Raw genomic sequence first — 17,476 nt, forward strand, 5'->3', positions numbered from 1 at the left:
GGAAGCCTGGCGTGCTGCAGTCCATGAGGTCACAAAGAATTGGACACAACTTAGCAACTGAACAACAAAACAACAACTACCCTTACTGGAAGTGGAAGCTCTACAGATTTAATTTTTAGAGGGACAGTTGTGGCTTCATTAAGTTAGATGTGCTAAAGTGAAGATAAATTTATGTCAGGAAGACAGAGTTTTGAAAAGATTAAATGAGGGCCTGATCTCAGTGGAAGAAAAAGAGAAAGGAAGGGTATTCTGAGGTAGGATTGGTGAGATTTGTTGATTGTTAGAGGGAGAAGAAGAGTAGTGACAGTGAGGTGGCTGAGATGGCAGAGATGAATAAAGGAAGTGGAGCAGATTTAGGACAGTGGCCTTGAGGGTGGAGGCTGTTAATTTTTGTTTTAAATACAGTTTTAAGGAGGTATAGTTTATATAAAAGTAACCCTTTTTTTCCTACAAAGTGTAAAGGGTTTTCTTTATGTGTAACATAGGCAAAATTATGTAAGTCAGTAAGTTTTTAAGAAATTTCACATATTCTGATTCCATCCACTGCCAGTCACCTTAGTTCCTCCAGTGTTTGGATCATAATCTTCAAGGTTGTCCTTTCAGAAAGAATTCTGCTTAATCCACAGTTATCATGTCAAGCAGTCTTACCACAGTTTTTTTAACTGGATTTCTTTGATCTCCAATGAAATATGAACATACTTCAAAAATACCCCACTGGGGACTTCCCTGATGGTCCAGTGGTTAAGACTTCACTTTCCATTGCAGCAGGTACGAGTTCGATCCCTGGTTGGTGAGCTAAGATCCCAAATACCTCTCAGCCAAAACAAGCAAAAAATATAAACAGAAGCAGTATTGTAACAAATTCAATAAAGACTTTAAAAATGATCCTCATAGAAAAAAATCTTAAAAACAATTCCCCAACAGTAATCTTTGGAATTCAGTTTTCTCAAGCAATTACATTAGGACCATGTTTAGGGTCAGAGGAGATGGATCTGCCTGGTTCTGAATTTTAGAGACCCAAGAGAAAGAGAAGTATTAGTTCCTATTGAAGATTATGTCAGATTTACAGTATGAGAAACTTCAGGGATACTGTGTCAGTAAAAATACCGGCCTAACATGCACAAAGCCAAGAAAAACAATGATGCCGGGTACTAAATTTATATTAGCACTGTGTTTTAAACACCCAGCAAGAATAAACTGCTGAATACAGATACCATGCAGTGCAGTAAAATTCACCAGTTTTAAATGATGTGTTTTGAAGAATGTATACTGTCATATAACTACCACCACAGTCATGGTATAACATTTTCATCACTCCAGAAAGTTCTTTCATATCTCTTGGAAATCAGTTGCCCCCACTACCCTGAGGCACTGGCAGTCACTGGTCTGCTTTCTCTCAGTGTAGTTTGCCTTTTCTAGAACTTCATGTAAATAGACTCAGAATATATAGCCTTTTCTGTCCCTTATTGGGGATAAAATCTTTTGTAATTTATACATGTTGTTGCATGTATCAGTAGTTTAATTCCTTTTTATTAATGAATAGTATTTACTGATATACTGAGGTTATATACTAAGTTTATTTATTTATTTGGACATTCAGGTTATATCCATTTTTTGTCTATTATAAATAAAACTGGCGGCCCAGTGATTAAGACTCCATGCTTCCACTGCAGGAGGCACAAGTTTGATCTCTGGTTGGGGAGCTAAGAGCCTGCATGCCATATAGTGTGGCCAAAAAAAAGCTGCTCTGAATACTCAAGTGCAAGTCTTTATGTGAGCATGTTTTCTCTTGAGTAAATAGGAGTGGGATTGCTGGACCATGTGTTGGCTTGACTTTATAAGAAACTGGTAAATGGTTTTCCAATGTTGCTTTGCTGTTTTGCATGCCCACCAGCAATGCATAGTGTTTTGGTTACTCCATATCCTCACCAGTACTTGGTGTTATCAGTCTTTTTAGTTTTAGCCATTCTGGTAAGTGTTTAATAGTATCTTGTTGTGGTTTTATTTTGCCTTTTCCTAATGACTGTTGATGTGAACATCTTTTCATGTCTTCATCTGCCATTTGTTGTTCTTTTTTGGAGAAGTGTTTGAACATTTTACCCATTTAAAAACATGTTTTCTAAAAAAAAACCCAAAAGACATGTTTTCTTATTGAGAATTCTTAGTACAAGTCCTTTTATCTGTGTTTTACAAATATTTTCTCCCAGTATATAACTTGCCTTTCTTTGCATTTTGTAACAGTATCTTTTGAAATGCAAACATTTAATTTAAAAAATAATTACTTTTATATAATTTTCCTTTGTTTACACTTACTACAAAATATTTGTCTGTATTCCTTGTGTTGTTTATACATCCTCCCAGCTTACCTTACACTCGGTAGTTGTGCCTCTACTTCCCCACCCTTGTATTGCCACCCACCACTGGTAACCGCTGGTTTGTTCCTATATCTGTGAGTCTTCTAACTTTGTTATATTCATTAGTTTGTTGTATTTTTTAGAATCCACATATTGTACAGTATTTGCCTCTGCCTGACTTATTTTACTTAGCATAGTGCCCTCCAGGTCCAGACATGTTGCTTCAAATGGCAACATTTCTTTCTTCTTTATGGCTGAATGTATTCATTGTATATATATACCACATCTTCTCTATCTATTCATCTGTCAGTGGACACTTGGGTTGCTCCCATGTCTTGGCAGTTTAAATAATGCTGCCTTGAACATTGAGGTGCACGTATCTTTTTGAATTTGTGGGGTTTTCTGGTTTTGTTTCTTTTTTTATTTTTTCTGGTTATATTCACAGACGTGGAATTGTTGGACCATATGATAGTTGTGTTTTTAGTTTTTTGAGAAATTTCTATACTGTTTTCCACAGTGGCTGCACTAATTTACATTCCCACCGACGGTGTATGAGAGTCCCCTTCTCTCCACACCCCATTATTTGTGTTCTTTTCGATGATAGCCATTCTCACAGGTGTAAAGTAATATCTCACTGTAGTTTTGATTTGTATTTCTCTTATGATTAACAGTGTTGAACATCTTTCCCTGGGCCTGTTGGCCATATGCATTTTCTTTTAGGAAAATTGTCTTTTCTTTTGACCATCTTTTAATGTTTGTTTTGATGTTGAGTTGTATGAGCTGTTTATGTGTGTTGGATATATTAATCCTTTATCAATTATATCATTTGCAGATATTTTCTTCATTCAGTAGATTATCTTTTCATTTTGTTGGTGCTTTCCTTTGCTGTGCAGAAGCTTTTAAATTTAATTAGGTCCCATTTGTTTATTTCTACTTTTATTTCCTTAGTAGATGGATCCAGAGAAATATTGCTACAATTTATGTCATACAGTATTCTGCCTGTGTTTTCCTGCAGGAGTTTTATAGTATCCAGTCTTACATTTAGGTCTCTAATGCATTTTGAGTTGATTTTGTGTGTATGGTGTTAGAGAAAGTTCTTATTTCATTCTTTTACGTGTAGCTCTCCAGTTTTCCCAGCACCCCTTATTGAAGAGACTGTCTTCTTCACTGTATGTTCTTGCCTTCTTGTTTGGTTAATTGGCCACAGGTGCCTGAGTTTATTTCTGGGCTCTCTATCCTATTCCATTGATCTGTGTGTCTGTTTTTGTGCCAGTGCCTTAATATTTTAATTACTGTAGCTTTGCAATATAATCTGAGGTCAGGTAGTGTGATTCCTCCAGCTCTAACCTTCTTTCTCAAGATTGTTTTGGCTATTTGATGTCTTTTGAGTTTCGATACAAATTTAAAAATTTTTGTCTTAGTTCTGTGAAAAATGCCTTTAGGTATTTTGATAGAGATTACATTGAATCTATAGATTGCCTTGGATATCATGGTCATTTTTAACAATACTGATTCTTCCAGTCCGAGAACACGGTATATCTTTCCATCTGTGTTGTCTTCAGTTTCTTTCATCAGTGTCTTATCGTTTTCAGAGTACAGGTCTTTACCCTCCGCAGGTAGGCCTATTCCTAGGTATTTTAGCTTTTTGATTTAATGGTAATAAATGGGATTGTTTCCTTAATTTCTCTTTCTGATAGTTCCTTGTTAGTGTATAGAAACACAACAGATTTCTATATATTAATTTTATATCCTGCAACTTTACCAAGTTCATTGATGAGCTCTAGAAGTTTTTTGGTGATGTCCTTAGGATTTTCTCTGTATGAGTGAGTGAGTGAAGTCGCTCAGTTGTGTCTGACTCTTTGTGACCCCATGGACTGTAGCCTACCAGGCTCCTCTGTCCATGGGATTTTCCAGGCAAGGGTACTGGAGTGGGGTGCCATTTCCTTCTCCAGGGGTCTTCACAACCCAGGGAGCGAACCCAGGTCTCCTGCATTGCAGGCAGATGCTTTACAATCTGAGCCACCAGGGAAGCCTTTTCTGTGTATAGTGTCATGTTATCAGCCGACAGGGACAGTTTTACCTCTTTCCTTTCCAATTTGGATTCCTTTTATTTCCAAAAGTTTAAATTTTGATGAAGTCCAGGTTACCTTTTTTTTTTCTTTTGTGGTTCCTGTGTTTTGTGTTCCAAGAAATCTATGCCTAATCCAAAAAGCAAATATCAATTTAGTTAGAAGAATGACATTGTTTATATTTTTGTAAGCCTGTTTAATCCTATCTACTTCTCTATTGCAATATGTTGTTTTGGTTAAAGTATAGGAAGAAAGTCTGGTGATACACAGGTGTGCAGTTGGAAAAGCAAGGGCTGTTGTAATAGTCTTTTTAATGTTTGTTTGTATTTGTTTATTTGTTTGCACTAGAGAGCACATGGGGTCTTCACTGCAGCGTGTGGCATTTTTCTTTTTAGCTGATGCATGCAGGGTCTTTTTTTTTTTCAGTTGTGGTATGTGGGATCTAGTTCCCCGACCAGAATCAAAGCTGGACCAGAGTGCAGAGACCTAACCAGTGGACCATCAGGAAAGTCCCAATAGCCTTTTTAGATAATTGTGGCTATTCTCCTTTGATAGTGCTCCACAGCTCGACAGCTGATAGTTTCTTACAGTTGCGTTGCATTGTGGAATCTGAAAGCACATCAGTGATTTTGTACTGTTACATTAAAATTCACTGTCTTTACTTGCACTTTGAATGGATCTTTAACTATTTTGATTTGGGGAGGAAAACCTTATCCTTCTACCCTAGTAGTTTCAGTTTCTAAGGACTGTGAATTAAACTGACAAAAGACAGAGTAACAGGAGGAAAAAACCCAGTTTATACATGCAGCATGCATACAGTGGGAGAACTCAGGGATCACTAGCTCAAAGGAATGATTAGATTCTGGGGCTTATGGGAAAACAAAAGACTTCTTAAAAGTGGGGAGAAAGGACAGGTTTTGGATTTGGGGAAAGATAAATGAGTTTTCAGGAGAACAAGCGGTAGTTCTAAATTTGTGATAATATATATATAGGTATGAATGGTTTTTCCATCTCCTTCAGGGCCATGAAATTCCCTCCAGAGAAGGGATTTGGGTAGATTTTATTTGCATTCTTTCTTCTGGGAGTAGATCTGCCTTGAAGAGGAATTTATGACAGCGTTATTTCCCAGAAGTTGCTGCTGTTAGCTAGAGAAAGCTCTGAGGAAGCTTTTTTCTGCATCTGTTGAACCTGAAATGTCTTCAGCTGAAAATAATCTTTATACCAACTCTGGGGTTCCAGGTAGGTCCTACAGTTGAATTGGTGAAAACTACATTGATAGTTTGGAAAATACTGGTTCAAAGTTATGCAGCTCTTCCAAGTATTAATACATTTTAATACACAATATTTAAAGAATCACATTTGTTTATGTCACTTTTCATCTCATCAGAGTAAGTAATGGAAGCCTTCAAGCTCCCAGTGGCCCATGTAGACTTTCCAAAAATTTTAAATTTTTTCTGAAAGCTCAAATGTTATTGTTGGCAACAAACACTGTCAGTTGTTTCCTTTGAAATAACAAGTGTTTTTCATTTTCAAGAGCATGTCAGCTGTTCTTTGAAGTAAAAATGATTTTACATGAAAAAAGAGGCTGGTTCGACTCAAACAGGCTCACATGTGCTTTTCCTCAAGACAACTGTAGTATTTCGGCATGTAGCATTTCATAAACAGAATATTAAAAATATATGTGTTTAAGGTTGAGATTTAATAAAATTATTACTTTTGATGGCTTTGTCAAGGCATCCTGAAGTAAAACTGCCCGTCTCCCAACTGCCTGTGTGGCAGCAAAGAATACAATGACTAGTAGTGTAATTTGATGCCACTGACTTCATTTGTATATGGTGCCAATGTTTGTATCCACTGTAATTTTCATACTAGTAAGTGCAAAGTAAGTGTCTGCACAGTTGTTCTAAGATAAACCATGAGATTCAAAACAGTTATATTCATCTTGGATTATGTCAGCATCACTTGTGTTTGTTACTAAGAATTCATACACGACATCACTGTCAGTGATTAACTGGTGCCAGTGCTAGATGAATATAAAGAAAATGGCAGGTCTAATCTTGTCTATGGATTCATCTATTTGTAAAGTAAAATTCTAGTTCTGCAGATGAGATAGTAATCAAGTCCTCAGATTTACAGCAGAATCTTTAATTTGGTGAATTAAAAGTATATCATTAAAAGAGGGGCACTACCATGATTTATTTTACTGACTTCATTCAGCAGGCATGTAGCAATGTCAGCTGTACCAAGTTGTGCTTCTCCAGGTAAGGAGGTTCAGTCACTTACCCTAAGATAGTTCAATGACTTTCTCATTTCTAGATTGAAAGGGGTTAACAATCTTTAAGAATTGTAAAGATTCATTACATCTGCATTTAAAATATTCAACTACTTTAAATTCCGAATGATTGATCTCAAAATGTCACTGTAACTTAACTGGCATAATATAATTAGAAAATGTTCTGTTGCTTAAGATACAGTTAGCTAAATTGTTAACATCTATAAAGTCAAGAGAAAGAAAAATGGCTCTTATCATACTGTGGTTTCTTATATATAATTTTGCCCAGTTTTTTTTGGAGTAGATTCTTCCTTTCCATGAGTCAGAGACTCTAGGCCAGTTACATTTATTTTGGCAATCTTTAAATGTATGTATTGCAGATGTGGGTTGAGAAAGTAAGGTTTCTAATCTCCCTGTTTTGAGTCCATGATTTTTTTTTTTTCTATTTTAATTTTTTGGCTGTACCAGGCAGCTTGCAGAATTTTAGTTCCCCAACCAGGGATTGAAGCTATGCCCTCAGCAGTCAAAGTGCAGAATTCTAATCACTGGATTGCCAGGGAATTCTGGAGTCAATGATTTATTCTTAAAAATAAATGAAAAATTACAAATAAATTTTCTTTTATTTTAGAAAAAATAAATTCTAAAATAATACACATTAGATATAATTTAAATATTTCTGCCACCCTTATGACAGAAGAGCTTCCCTGACAGCTCAGTTGGTAAATAATCCGCCTGCAATGGAGGAGACCCTGATTCAATTCCTGGGTCAAGATATCCACTGGAGAAGGGATAGGCTACCCACTCCAGAATTCTTGGGCTTCCCTTGGGCTCAGCTGGTAAAGAATACGCCTGCAATGTGGGAGACCTGGGTTCGATCCCTGGGTTGGGAAGATCCCCCGGAAAAGGTAAAGGCCACCCACTCCAGTATTCTGGCCTGGAGAATTCCATGGACTATACAGTCCATGGAGTCGGACACGACTGAGCCACTTTCACTCACTTATGGCAGAAAGCAAAGAGGAACTAAAGAGCCTCTTGATGAAAGTTAAGAGGAGAGTGAAAAAGCTGGCTTAAAACTCAACAATCAAAAAGCTAAGATCATGGCATCCGGTCCCATTATTTCATGGTAAATATATGGAGAAACGATGGAAACAGTGACAGACTTTATTTTGGGGGGCTCCAAAATCACTGCAGATGGTGACTGCAGCCATGAAATTAAAAGATGCTTGCTTCTTGGAAAAAACCTATGACAAACCTAGACAGCAGATTAAAAAGCAGAGACATTACTTTACCAATAAAGGTCTGTATAGTCAAAGCTATGGTTTTTCCAGTAGTCACGTATGGATGTGAGAGTTGGACCATAAAGAAAGCTGAGCACCGAAGAATTGATGCTTTTGAACTATGGTGTTGGAGAAGACTCTTGAGAGTCCCTTGGACTGCAAGGAGATCCAACCAGTCCATCCTAAAGGAAATCAGTCCTAAATATTCATTGGGAGGACTGATGCTGAAGCTCCAATATTTTGGCCATCTGATGTGAAGAACTGGGTCATTCGAAAAGACCCTGATGCTGGGAAAGATTGAAGGCAAGAGGTGAAGGGCATGACAGAGGATGAGATGGTTGGATGGCATCACCGACTCGTTGGATATGAGTTTGAGCAGGCTCCTGGAGCTGGTGATGGAGAGGGAAGCCTGACATGCTGCAGTCCTTGGGTTGCAAAGAGTCGGACACAACGAAGCAACTGAACTGAACTGAAAAATTAAGAAGAGTTTTCCCCAAATTTAAAAAGTATTATTGCAAAGCAAAATAACAAAAAGTACTTGTTTCTGCCTGATGTGTGGAGAACTTTAAAATTTTACAGTAATGATTTATTGGATAATAATGAGATTACAGCAAGTATAACTGAAGATAATTATAAGAGCCCAAACAGAAGTACTAAGGAGGAAAGAAACTTGAATTATATCCTAAGCCTACTACCTTAGAAAATGCTAGAAAACATTAGACTACAGAAACATATACTCCACTAGCCGCTAGAGTGATGATATCATTACATGCTGTGTAGCATCAGGAAAACTCCACTGTAGACTCATGAAAGCATGAAAGTGAAAAAAGCAAATAAATTTAGTGTTATCATGAAATTAATTTTGCTCCATAGATCAGGCCCTCAAAGGGTTTTGGGGACTGTGAACTGTGGTTTTCAAACTGCTGTTCCAGGTTATTTCTTCCTTACTTAGGGCTCATACTGCCATCTCTATGCCAGGGACACTCTCATCTGTATCCCAGCCTGGACTACTTATATACTCCTTGCCCACCTGGACTCTTTCCTCAGCTTGGTGCTCTCGTTCTCTTTGGCCTTTGCACATGCTATTTGATCTGTCCAGAATTTCCTGTTCCTTTTGTTCACTTGGATAATTACTGAATTGTGAGCTGCTTGAGGGCAGGAACTAGGCATCCTTTTATCCCCAGCTTTTAGCAGAAATTCATGGGGTCTCAGAGTCAGACATAACTGAGTGACTCACACTTTCTTTTCGCTTTCCTAGCACTTTGTTGGAGAAGGAGATGGCACCCCACTCTAGTACTCTTGCCTGGAAAAATCCCATGGATGGAGGAGCCTGGTGGGCTGCAGTCCATGGGGTCGCTAAGAGTCAGACACCACTGAGCGACTTCACTTTCACTTTTCACTTTCATGTATTGGAGAAGGAAATGGCAACCCACTCCAGTGTTCTTGCCTGGAGAATCCCAGAGACGGGGGAGCCTGGTGGGCTGCCGTCTATGGGGTCGCACAGAGTCGGACATGACTGAGTGATTTAGCAGCAGCAGCAGCAGCAGCACTTTGTAGGCTGCTTAGCAGATGTTGAGTTAAATTAAATCACGTAAGGATTCTAGTCTCATAAACAAGTTTGCTTTACATCTCAGGGTAAAGTTTTTTTTCTGTTTTTGTCTGACTCATACATTCTATATTGGTTTGTATTAGTGGATTGGCCAGCAAGTTTGTTTAGGTTTTTCTGTACGATTGTATGGAAAAACTTGAATGAACTTCTTGGCCAACTCAATAGCTTCAGTTCAGAGAAAAGGACTTCATAACCTACCTCAAATTCAGGACAACCAACTCCTGTCTGTATTAACCTCATCCACCAGTATTTGTTTTGTTTGCTTTTGCCTTGTTTGGAGTATAATATATTCTGAAAGGAGGGTATTTGGGCTGAGGACCCAAGATCTTAATTTTTAGTTCTGTCTCTATGTTACTTTACAAGACACTTAGCATGTGCTTCTCTTCACTTGTGGTGGGAACTATGTATTCATATATTTTAGTTTCTCTGAAGGAAGATGCTCTAACATCCAAATGATAACTAACATTTATTAAGTTCTTACTATATGTAAGATTGCCGGGAGAAATATCAATAACCTCAGATATGCAGATGACACCACCCTTATGGCAGAAAGCAAAGAGGAACTCAAAAGCCTCTTGATGAAAGTGAAAGTGGAGAGTGAAAAAGTTGGCTTAAAGGTCAACATTCAGAAAATGAAGATCATGGCATCCGGTCCCATCACTTCATGGGAAATAGATGGGGAAACAGTGGAAACAGTGTCAGACTTTATTTTTCTGGGCTCCAAAATCACTGCAGATGGTGACTGCAGCCATGAAATTAAAAGACGCTTACTCCTTGGAAGGAAAGTTATGACCAACCTAGATAGCGTGTTCAAAAGCAGAGACATTACTTTGCCAACAAAGGTTCATCTAGTCAAGGCTATGGTTTTTCCTGTGATCATGTATGGATGTGAGAGTTGGACTGTGAAGAAGGCTGAGCACCGAAGAATTGATGCTTTTGAACTGTGGTGTTGGAGAAGACTCTTGAGAGTCCCTTGGACTGCAAGGAGATCCAACCAGTCCATTCTGAAGGAGATCAGCCCTGGGATTTCTTTGGAAGGAATGATGCTAAAGCTGAAACTCCAGTACTTTGGCCACCTCATGCAAAGAGTTGACTCATTGGAAAAGACTCTGATGCTGGGAGGGATTGGGGGCAGGAGGAGAAGGGGATGACAGAGGATGAGATGGCTGGATGGCATCACTGACTCAATGGACGTGAGTCTGAGTGAACTCTGGGAATTGATGATGGACAGGGAGGCCTGGCGTGCTGCGATTCATGGGGTCGCAAAGAGTCAGACACGACTGAGCGACTGATTTGATCTGATCTGATATGTCAGAAACTGTTCTGTTTTACATGTATTAACTCATTTAATCTGCATAATAGCCCTATGTGGAAGGTAGATGATTTTATTATCTCCATTTTACTCAAGGAAAATAAGACACAGAAATATTAAGTAGCTTGCCAGAGGTTGTATAGATAGTAATAAGGTCTGGGTTTGAGCTGTGAGCTATGCTCTTAACTGCTATAAGAAACTCCCTCTCAAATCTAAATACTTTACTTTTATCATCAACCTATGTTAGTACACATGTACAGATGCTCGTTATAATATTTATAATTGTGAAATTAAAAAATGAGAGAATACCTAAATAAATGAGATATATGTATAATAGATATTTTAAAATCACATTTTTGAAGAATATTTTAATGATATGGAAAAATAGAATGAAAATAACATAGAATCACAGGTTTTGTTTGAAAAAGTATATAATGGAATTATATGTTACATATCTATATATATGAGCTTCCCTGGTGGCTTAGCAGTAAAGAATCCACCTGCCAATGCAGGTAGATTCTGTCCCTGAATCGGGAAGATCCTCTGGAGAAGTAAATGGCAACCCACTCAGGTATTCATGCCTGGGAAATCCCAGGGGCAGAGGAGGAGTCTGACAGGCTACAGTCCATGGGGTTGCAAGAGTCAGACATGACTTAGTGACTAAACAAGAACAACATATATATATATATATATATACACACACACACACACACACAAATATTTATTTTAAAAGACTAGAAAGACATATAATAGTGATTTTTTGTGAATAGAGCAGTTGCAGTTGTAGAGCAATCTGTTGAATGTTTCCATGTGCTAAGCACCCTGTTAAATTCTTTATGTGTGTTTCCTCAGTGAACTCTCCCATCAGTCCTATGACGTAGATTCTACTCATTTTTCAGATGAAGAAACTGAGCCTTAGAAAGATTAACTTATCAAGGGTCATTCAAGCAGTAAGTAGAAGAGTTGGGACATCTGTATTAGACACTCTCTCTCTCTTTTTTTAACTTTTTATTTTGTATCGGGATATAGCCAATTAACAAACAATGTTATGATAGTTTCAAGTGAATAGCAAAGGGACTCAGCCATACATCTACATATATCCATTCTTCCCCAAACTCCCCTCCCATCCAGGCTACCACATAACATTGAGCAGAGTTCCCTGTGCTATACAGTGGGTTCTTGTTGGTTATCCGTTTTAAGTGTAGCAGTGTGTACAGTTCATCCCAAACTCCCTAACTATCCCTTCCCCCCAGACAACTATAAGCTCATTCATGAAGTCTGTGAGACTCTGCTTTTTAATTGAAGTATAGTTGATTTATAATGTGTTTTACATATATGTGTATGTATATTCTTTTCAGATTCTTTTCCATTATAGATGACTATAAGATATTGAATATAGTTCCCTTTGCTATATAGTAGGACCTTGTTGTTTATCTGTTTTGTATAAAGTAGTGTGTACCTGTTAATCTTAGGCTCCTAATTTATCAGCCCCTCCCCCTTCCCCTTTGATAACCATAAGTTTGTTTTCTGTCTCTGTGAGTCTGTTTCTGTTTTGTAAATAAGTTCATTTTTATCATTTTTTTAGATTCCACATATAAGTGGTATCATTTCTCTGACTTACTTCACTTATTTTGATAACCTCTAGGTCCATCCATGTTGCTGCAGATAACATTATTTCATTCTCTTTTATGACTGACTAATATCCTTTGTATATATAAACCATATCTTCTTTATCCATCCATCAGTGGAGGACACTTAGGTTGCATCGATGTCTTGGCTATTGTAAATAGTGCTGCTCTGAACTTTGGGGTACATGTTATCTTTTTGAACCAGTAGGCTCTGTTTTGTATTTTCCTAACTTTTTATAATCTATTATTTACATGACCAAAACCAAAATTAAAATTTTAAATTATGCAAAATGCAAACATCTTGGGACCTGCAGCAAGTCAGACTTGTATGATCTGGTAGGATTTATTCATTTGAACCATTGATTCCTTAAACTGGTTATGCAAAATAACAGCAGCATGGGACTTGAGAGAAATTAAACCAAGCATTTAAAGAGTTAAAACATACTCATTGGTTTCTGTTCTACCAAGGAATTTTTTGACCATCTATTTTGGCCAACTGATTTTTTTTTTTTCCTAGCATGGGTTACAGTTAGTACCTCTTAATGAAATGAAATCAGATACGTATCTTACAGGCTAGTGAACGCATGATAAGGCTGACCTTTTCTATGACTGTTAAAGAATTCCTTAACCATTTTTGTTGTGGTTGCTAGTATTTTTGTCTTACTGGATCCCCATGAGATAATGTTGCCACATGCCCAAAGGAAAAGATTTTTGTGTGTGAATTTGTGGGATGCCCCCCACTGACATAGTAAGAGACTTTTTCTAATGTAAGTGTTAACCGTAGTTGACAAATGACTTAGTGAAAGTTAGAGGTATTGGATGAACACTTATAATCTTTCAGAATAACGTCATTCACAGAAGGCAGCGGACATGTTTTCCTACAATTATCCCATTGTCAAAGAGTATCTAGTAGGCTAAATGGATCCTTGATTGACCCCACAACGTATTCCACATATTCTTATGGTAAGAGGATTCTAACTCTTCATATATTTTTTCACTTGAGGAATATTAGCTATATGAGGAGAATACATCTAACTATAAACCTTTGTCTAACTATTAGAGAATTCTTCCTCTGGCAGGAAGTTTATTTGGGGAGGACAACACATATAGGTTAAGGAAGAATATGCCCTCCTAGTTGTATCTATTATACAAGTTGACTTTATCAGTCTTAAGTGTTAACTATAGATAAATACAAATAATGTTTAAAGTGGTCTGAAATTGTATGAACACTTTACATTTGAAAGTAGAAATGTTCACATCTCCATTTGTTTCTTATCTTACAGAGAAGTGTGGGAAATGGAACTGGATAGACTCAAGAATCAAGATGGTGAAATAAATCGGAACATTATGGAAGAGACAGAACGGGCCTGGAAGGCAGAGGTGAGAAGAGCCACTGTGTTGAAGGTCTGGATTTGGGGCTTCCAGGTGGTACATACTTTTAGTATGGGGTCATATACCAAGCCATATAAATATGCTACCATAGAGCCATTAAACATTGTTTTAACTATCTAGGGGTAGCTTTGTGTGTGTAAAATTAATAAAGCGTGTGTGTGTGTGTGTGTGTGTGATTTCCTTAGATCTTATCATTAGAGAGTCGGAAAGAGTTGCTGGTATTGAAACTAGAAGAAGCAGAAAAAGAGGCAGAGCTACACCTTACTTACCTCAAGTAAGTACCTTCTGTTTCTAGGGTTTTAATGGCCCTGCAGTTTTGTGTTTTGGGGGGCATTTCTTTTTAGGGCTTTGAAACCCTCGGCCGGCTAGTCTGGCACGTGTTCTGTCTTCACGGCAAATCATCTTTGTGTGACAGTATTTTGTTCAGTGATTTCTCTTTCCATTTTCTAAACTTCCACACTCTCTGGCTCTTCTCTTTCTACAGTTTTATAGTTTTGTCCTTTTTCTTTTATTATTTTGAATTGGATAAACAGTATCTCTTACTCTTTCAAGCGTAACAAATGTCTTTGGAGATATGTTTCTTATACAGTCATTTATCCTCTTTCTGCCATGAAGTCTGGAGACCCCTGTGGCATTTTCAGCCAGATGAGAGCCCTCTCTCTGTGGTGGGTCCTCTTTCTCCAGTACTTGGCTTCCATGATGCTGGAGTTAAAGTGAAGCAGTCAACTTAGGACCATGGCCTTCTCCTGTATCTGCTCCAACCTCTTCTCTGCAGGCCGTTCTTCTGCTATTCTCTCTAGCTATTCTTCTGCTATCTGAGAGAATTAGGAGTGGGACTCTCTCTAATTCTGTAAATCACTGTTGGTTTCTTGAAAGGTCAACTCCCCCAACACTAGAGACAGTTCGTTCCAAACAGGAGTGGGAGACAAGACTGAATGGAGTTCGGATAATGAAAAAGAATGTTCGGGTAAGTGTAGTGATGGGTGATTGTTGAGCTGGAGTTCATCTGTGCTTGCACACTCCTGGCCACAGGGCAGGACCACTTGCATTGCCCTAGGGCCTGTTCTACCACTCCTCTTGTCTTCCTGATACAGGATGCTGGTCTCTTTATAGAGAGCCTCACTCTGCTCAGCAGTAAAGGATAACGCTTGCTCTTCTCTGTTTCCTAGGACCAATTTAATAATCATATTCAGCTCGTGAGGAATGGAGCCAAGCTGAGCAGCCTTCCTCAGATCCCTACCCCAACCCTGCCTCCACCCCCATCAGAGGTAAGCACGCTGGCTCTGGCGAGTCTACTTTTTCATGTTGGTGGCAGAGCCTAGAATCTTTCCTTTGTTTTTATAAAGGTATTGGATGTCCTTATTTGGTACAAGAAAGAGTTGCTTACTGATTTCAGTTGCCTAAACTTCTGTTTTCTTTCTCTCCCTCTCATCTTCCACCTCTTCCCTTCTGCAGACAGACTTCATGCTTCAGGTGTTTCAGCCCAGTCCCTCTCTGGCTCCTCGGATGCCCTTCTCCATTGGGCAGGTCACGATGCCCATGGTTATGCCCAGTGCAGATCCCCGGTCCTTGTCTTTCCCAATCCTGAACCCTGCCCTTTCCCAGCCCAACCAGCCTTCCCCACCCCTTCCTGGCTCCCATGGGAGAAATAGCCCCAGCTTGGGTTCCCTTGTCGGCCCCCATGGTCCGCACGTGCCCCCTGCTGCCTCCATCCCGCCTCCCCCAGGCTTGGGTGGTGTTAAGGCTTCTACTGAAACTCCCCGGCCCCAACCAGTAGACAAACTGGAGAAGATTCTGGAGAAGTTGCTGACTCGGTTCCCACAATGCAATAAGTAAGTGTTTTTAAGGATTAATTTAAAAAGTGTTTTCCAGAGAAATATTTATGGGTTAAAATAGGAGAGGTTTCATAGATATTCCCCATGAAGGTAGCACAAAATTTCTCCCCCTCAATATCTCTCTTTCTTAGGGCTCAGATGACCAACATTCTTCAGCAAATCAAGACAGCACGTACGACCATGGCAGGTCTGACCATGGAGGAGCTGATCCAGCTGGTAGCCGCGCGACTGGCAGAGCATGAGCGGGTGGCGGCAAGTACTCAGGTAAGAAAAGCTATTTGGTGGGATCTCCGACCTGTGAAGGAAATGGCAACCCACTCCGGTGTTCTTGCCTGGAGAATCCCAGGGGCGGGGGAGCCCGGTGAGCTGCCGTCTATGGGGTCGCACAGAGTCGGACACAACTGAAGCGACTTAGCAGCAGCAGCAGACCTGTTGAGATGTTGAAGCAAGAGGCAGATTTCAGAAAAATTTGGGGTGAGAAGCAGCATTGCAGCCAGGGGTGTCTGGCCTGCTTTCTTCCTTCACCGGGCTGAGAAATGAATGATTTCCTTTTGGTAACGCCCTGTTACGCAGACATTCCTGCCTCACTCTGACAACGTTTCTGCCCACAGCCACTTGGTCGGATCCGGGCCCTGTACCCTGCTCCACTCGCCCAAATCAGTACCCCAATGTTCTTGCCTTCTGCCCAAGTTTCATATCCTGGGAGGTCTTCACATGTAAGACTCTTTTCTTTGAAAACTGGGATGTTGGAGAAGCTGGGGGTGGCGAGGAGGGAGTGGATTTATAGGTGGCGTGCAGGAAGAAACCATTATCTCCTCAGCTGGGTTGTTGGTAGCCCAGGGTGGGAAAATGCAAGTACTCTGTATTTGAACTTTTCTTTCTGTGGTGTAAAATCTCTTTGCTACGTGGAAATTGTAGATAGAATCATGGGCATAAAAGGCCAGGAGACCCAGAGGTTCCTCCCTCTTTTGACGGTCCCTCCTCTGCTGTGCAGGCTCCAGCCACCTGTAAACTGTGTCTAATGTGCCAGAAACTCGTCCAGCCCAGCGAGCTGCATCCGATGGCATGTACCCACGTGCTACACAAGGAGGTGGGTGCTGCAGCCCTTCCTCTTTCCGCTCTTCCTTTTGACAACTGTGATCATCTTAATTTTCTTGAATTTTTTACAGTGTTGATGCCATCATTAATATCTAAACATAAGGTTTTCAGTAAATCGTGGCTTAAAACATGAGCAGAATTCAGAATACTGGCAGCTAGGCTCTCCCAGCTTCCTTACCCCATTCCCTGTAGGGGATTGGACTGGATAAACAGTTCTTACTAGAACACTGAGAGTCACTGTCTTGGAAAATTGACAAAAAGATGTATGTATCTAGTCATTGTTTCAGATGTACCATTCCCAAGAGATTTTGCTTAGGTGACAGGAATGGGATAGGGAACTTGAATATGAAATATGTAACTCCATTAATAAAATAGTTTGACGACTCACCTGTTACAGATTATCTTCGCCAACTGACAAGTTATTCCTATCTCTTATGTTACCAGATTGAGTTAAGTCTCTTAGCACCCGGGATGATTTCCTTTTTACTATTTTGTTTTGTTCATTTTGTGTTTCTAAGAGGTAGAAACTAAATTTACATCTATATTCTTAGGAAGGGAAAACCCTGAATAAGATTTGAGGGCAATGCATATCCTGAATGGATTGTAAGAAGCAGCAAGCCTAGTCAGTCA

General features: G+C 39.3%; 1 protein-coding gene and 1 non-coding gene across 9 annotated transcripts in view; one reads left to right on the plus strand and one right to left on the minus strand.

The window, feature by feature from the left end:
- RNF214 (ring finger protein 214) overlaps positions 1 to 17,476 on the plus strand; it is a 51,569-nt gene that overhangs the window by 25,865 nt on the left and 8,228 nt on the right. For all 8 annotated transcript variants that reach the window (XM_086339388.1, XM_086339389.1, XM_086339386.1 and 5 more), the window contains 8 exons: positions 13,805 to 13,901; positions 14,099 to 14,187; positions 14,790 to 14,880; positions 15,083 to 15,181; positions 15,369 to 15,745; positions 15,880 to 16,012; positions 16,360 to 16,464; positions 16,743 to 16,838. In XM_086339388.1, the coding sequence (XP_086195514.1) occupies positions 13,805 to 13,901; positions 14,099 to 14,187; positions 14,790 to 14,880; positions 15,083 to 15,181; positions 15,369 to 15,745; positions 15,880 to 16,012; positions 16,360 to 16,464; positions 16,743 to 16,838 (1,087 nt within the window). The remainder of the gene's footprint in view (positions 1 to 13,804; positions 13,902 to 14,098; positions 14,188 to 14,789; positions 14,881 to 15,082; positions 15,182 to 15,368; positions 15,746 to 15,879; positions 16,013 to 16,359; positions 16,465 to 16,742; positions 16,839 to 17,476) is intronic.
- LOC147357512 (small nucleolar RNA SNORA8) lies at positions 1,088 to 1,225 on the minus strand. Its single transcript, XR_015142519.1, has one exon. It is a non-coding gene; the product is annotated as a small nucleolar RNA SNORA8 (small nucleolar RNA).

The sequence above is a fragment of the Bos grunniens genome, chromosome 15 (assembly GCF_055505025.1).
Source record: "Bos grunniens cultivar Pamir isolate PY7600 chromosome 15, Bosgru_T2T1.0, whole genome shotgun sequence".
Classification (NCBI taxonomy): Eukaryota; Metazoa; Chordata; class Mammalia; order Artiodactyla; family Bovidae; genus Bos; species Bos grunniens.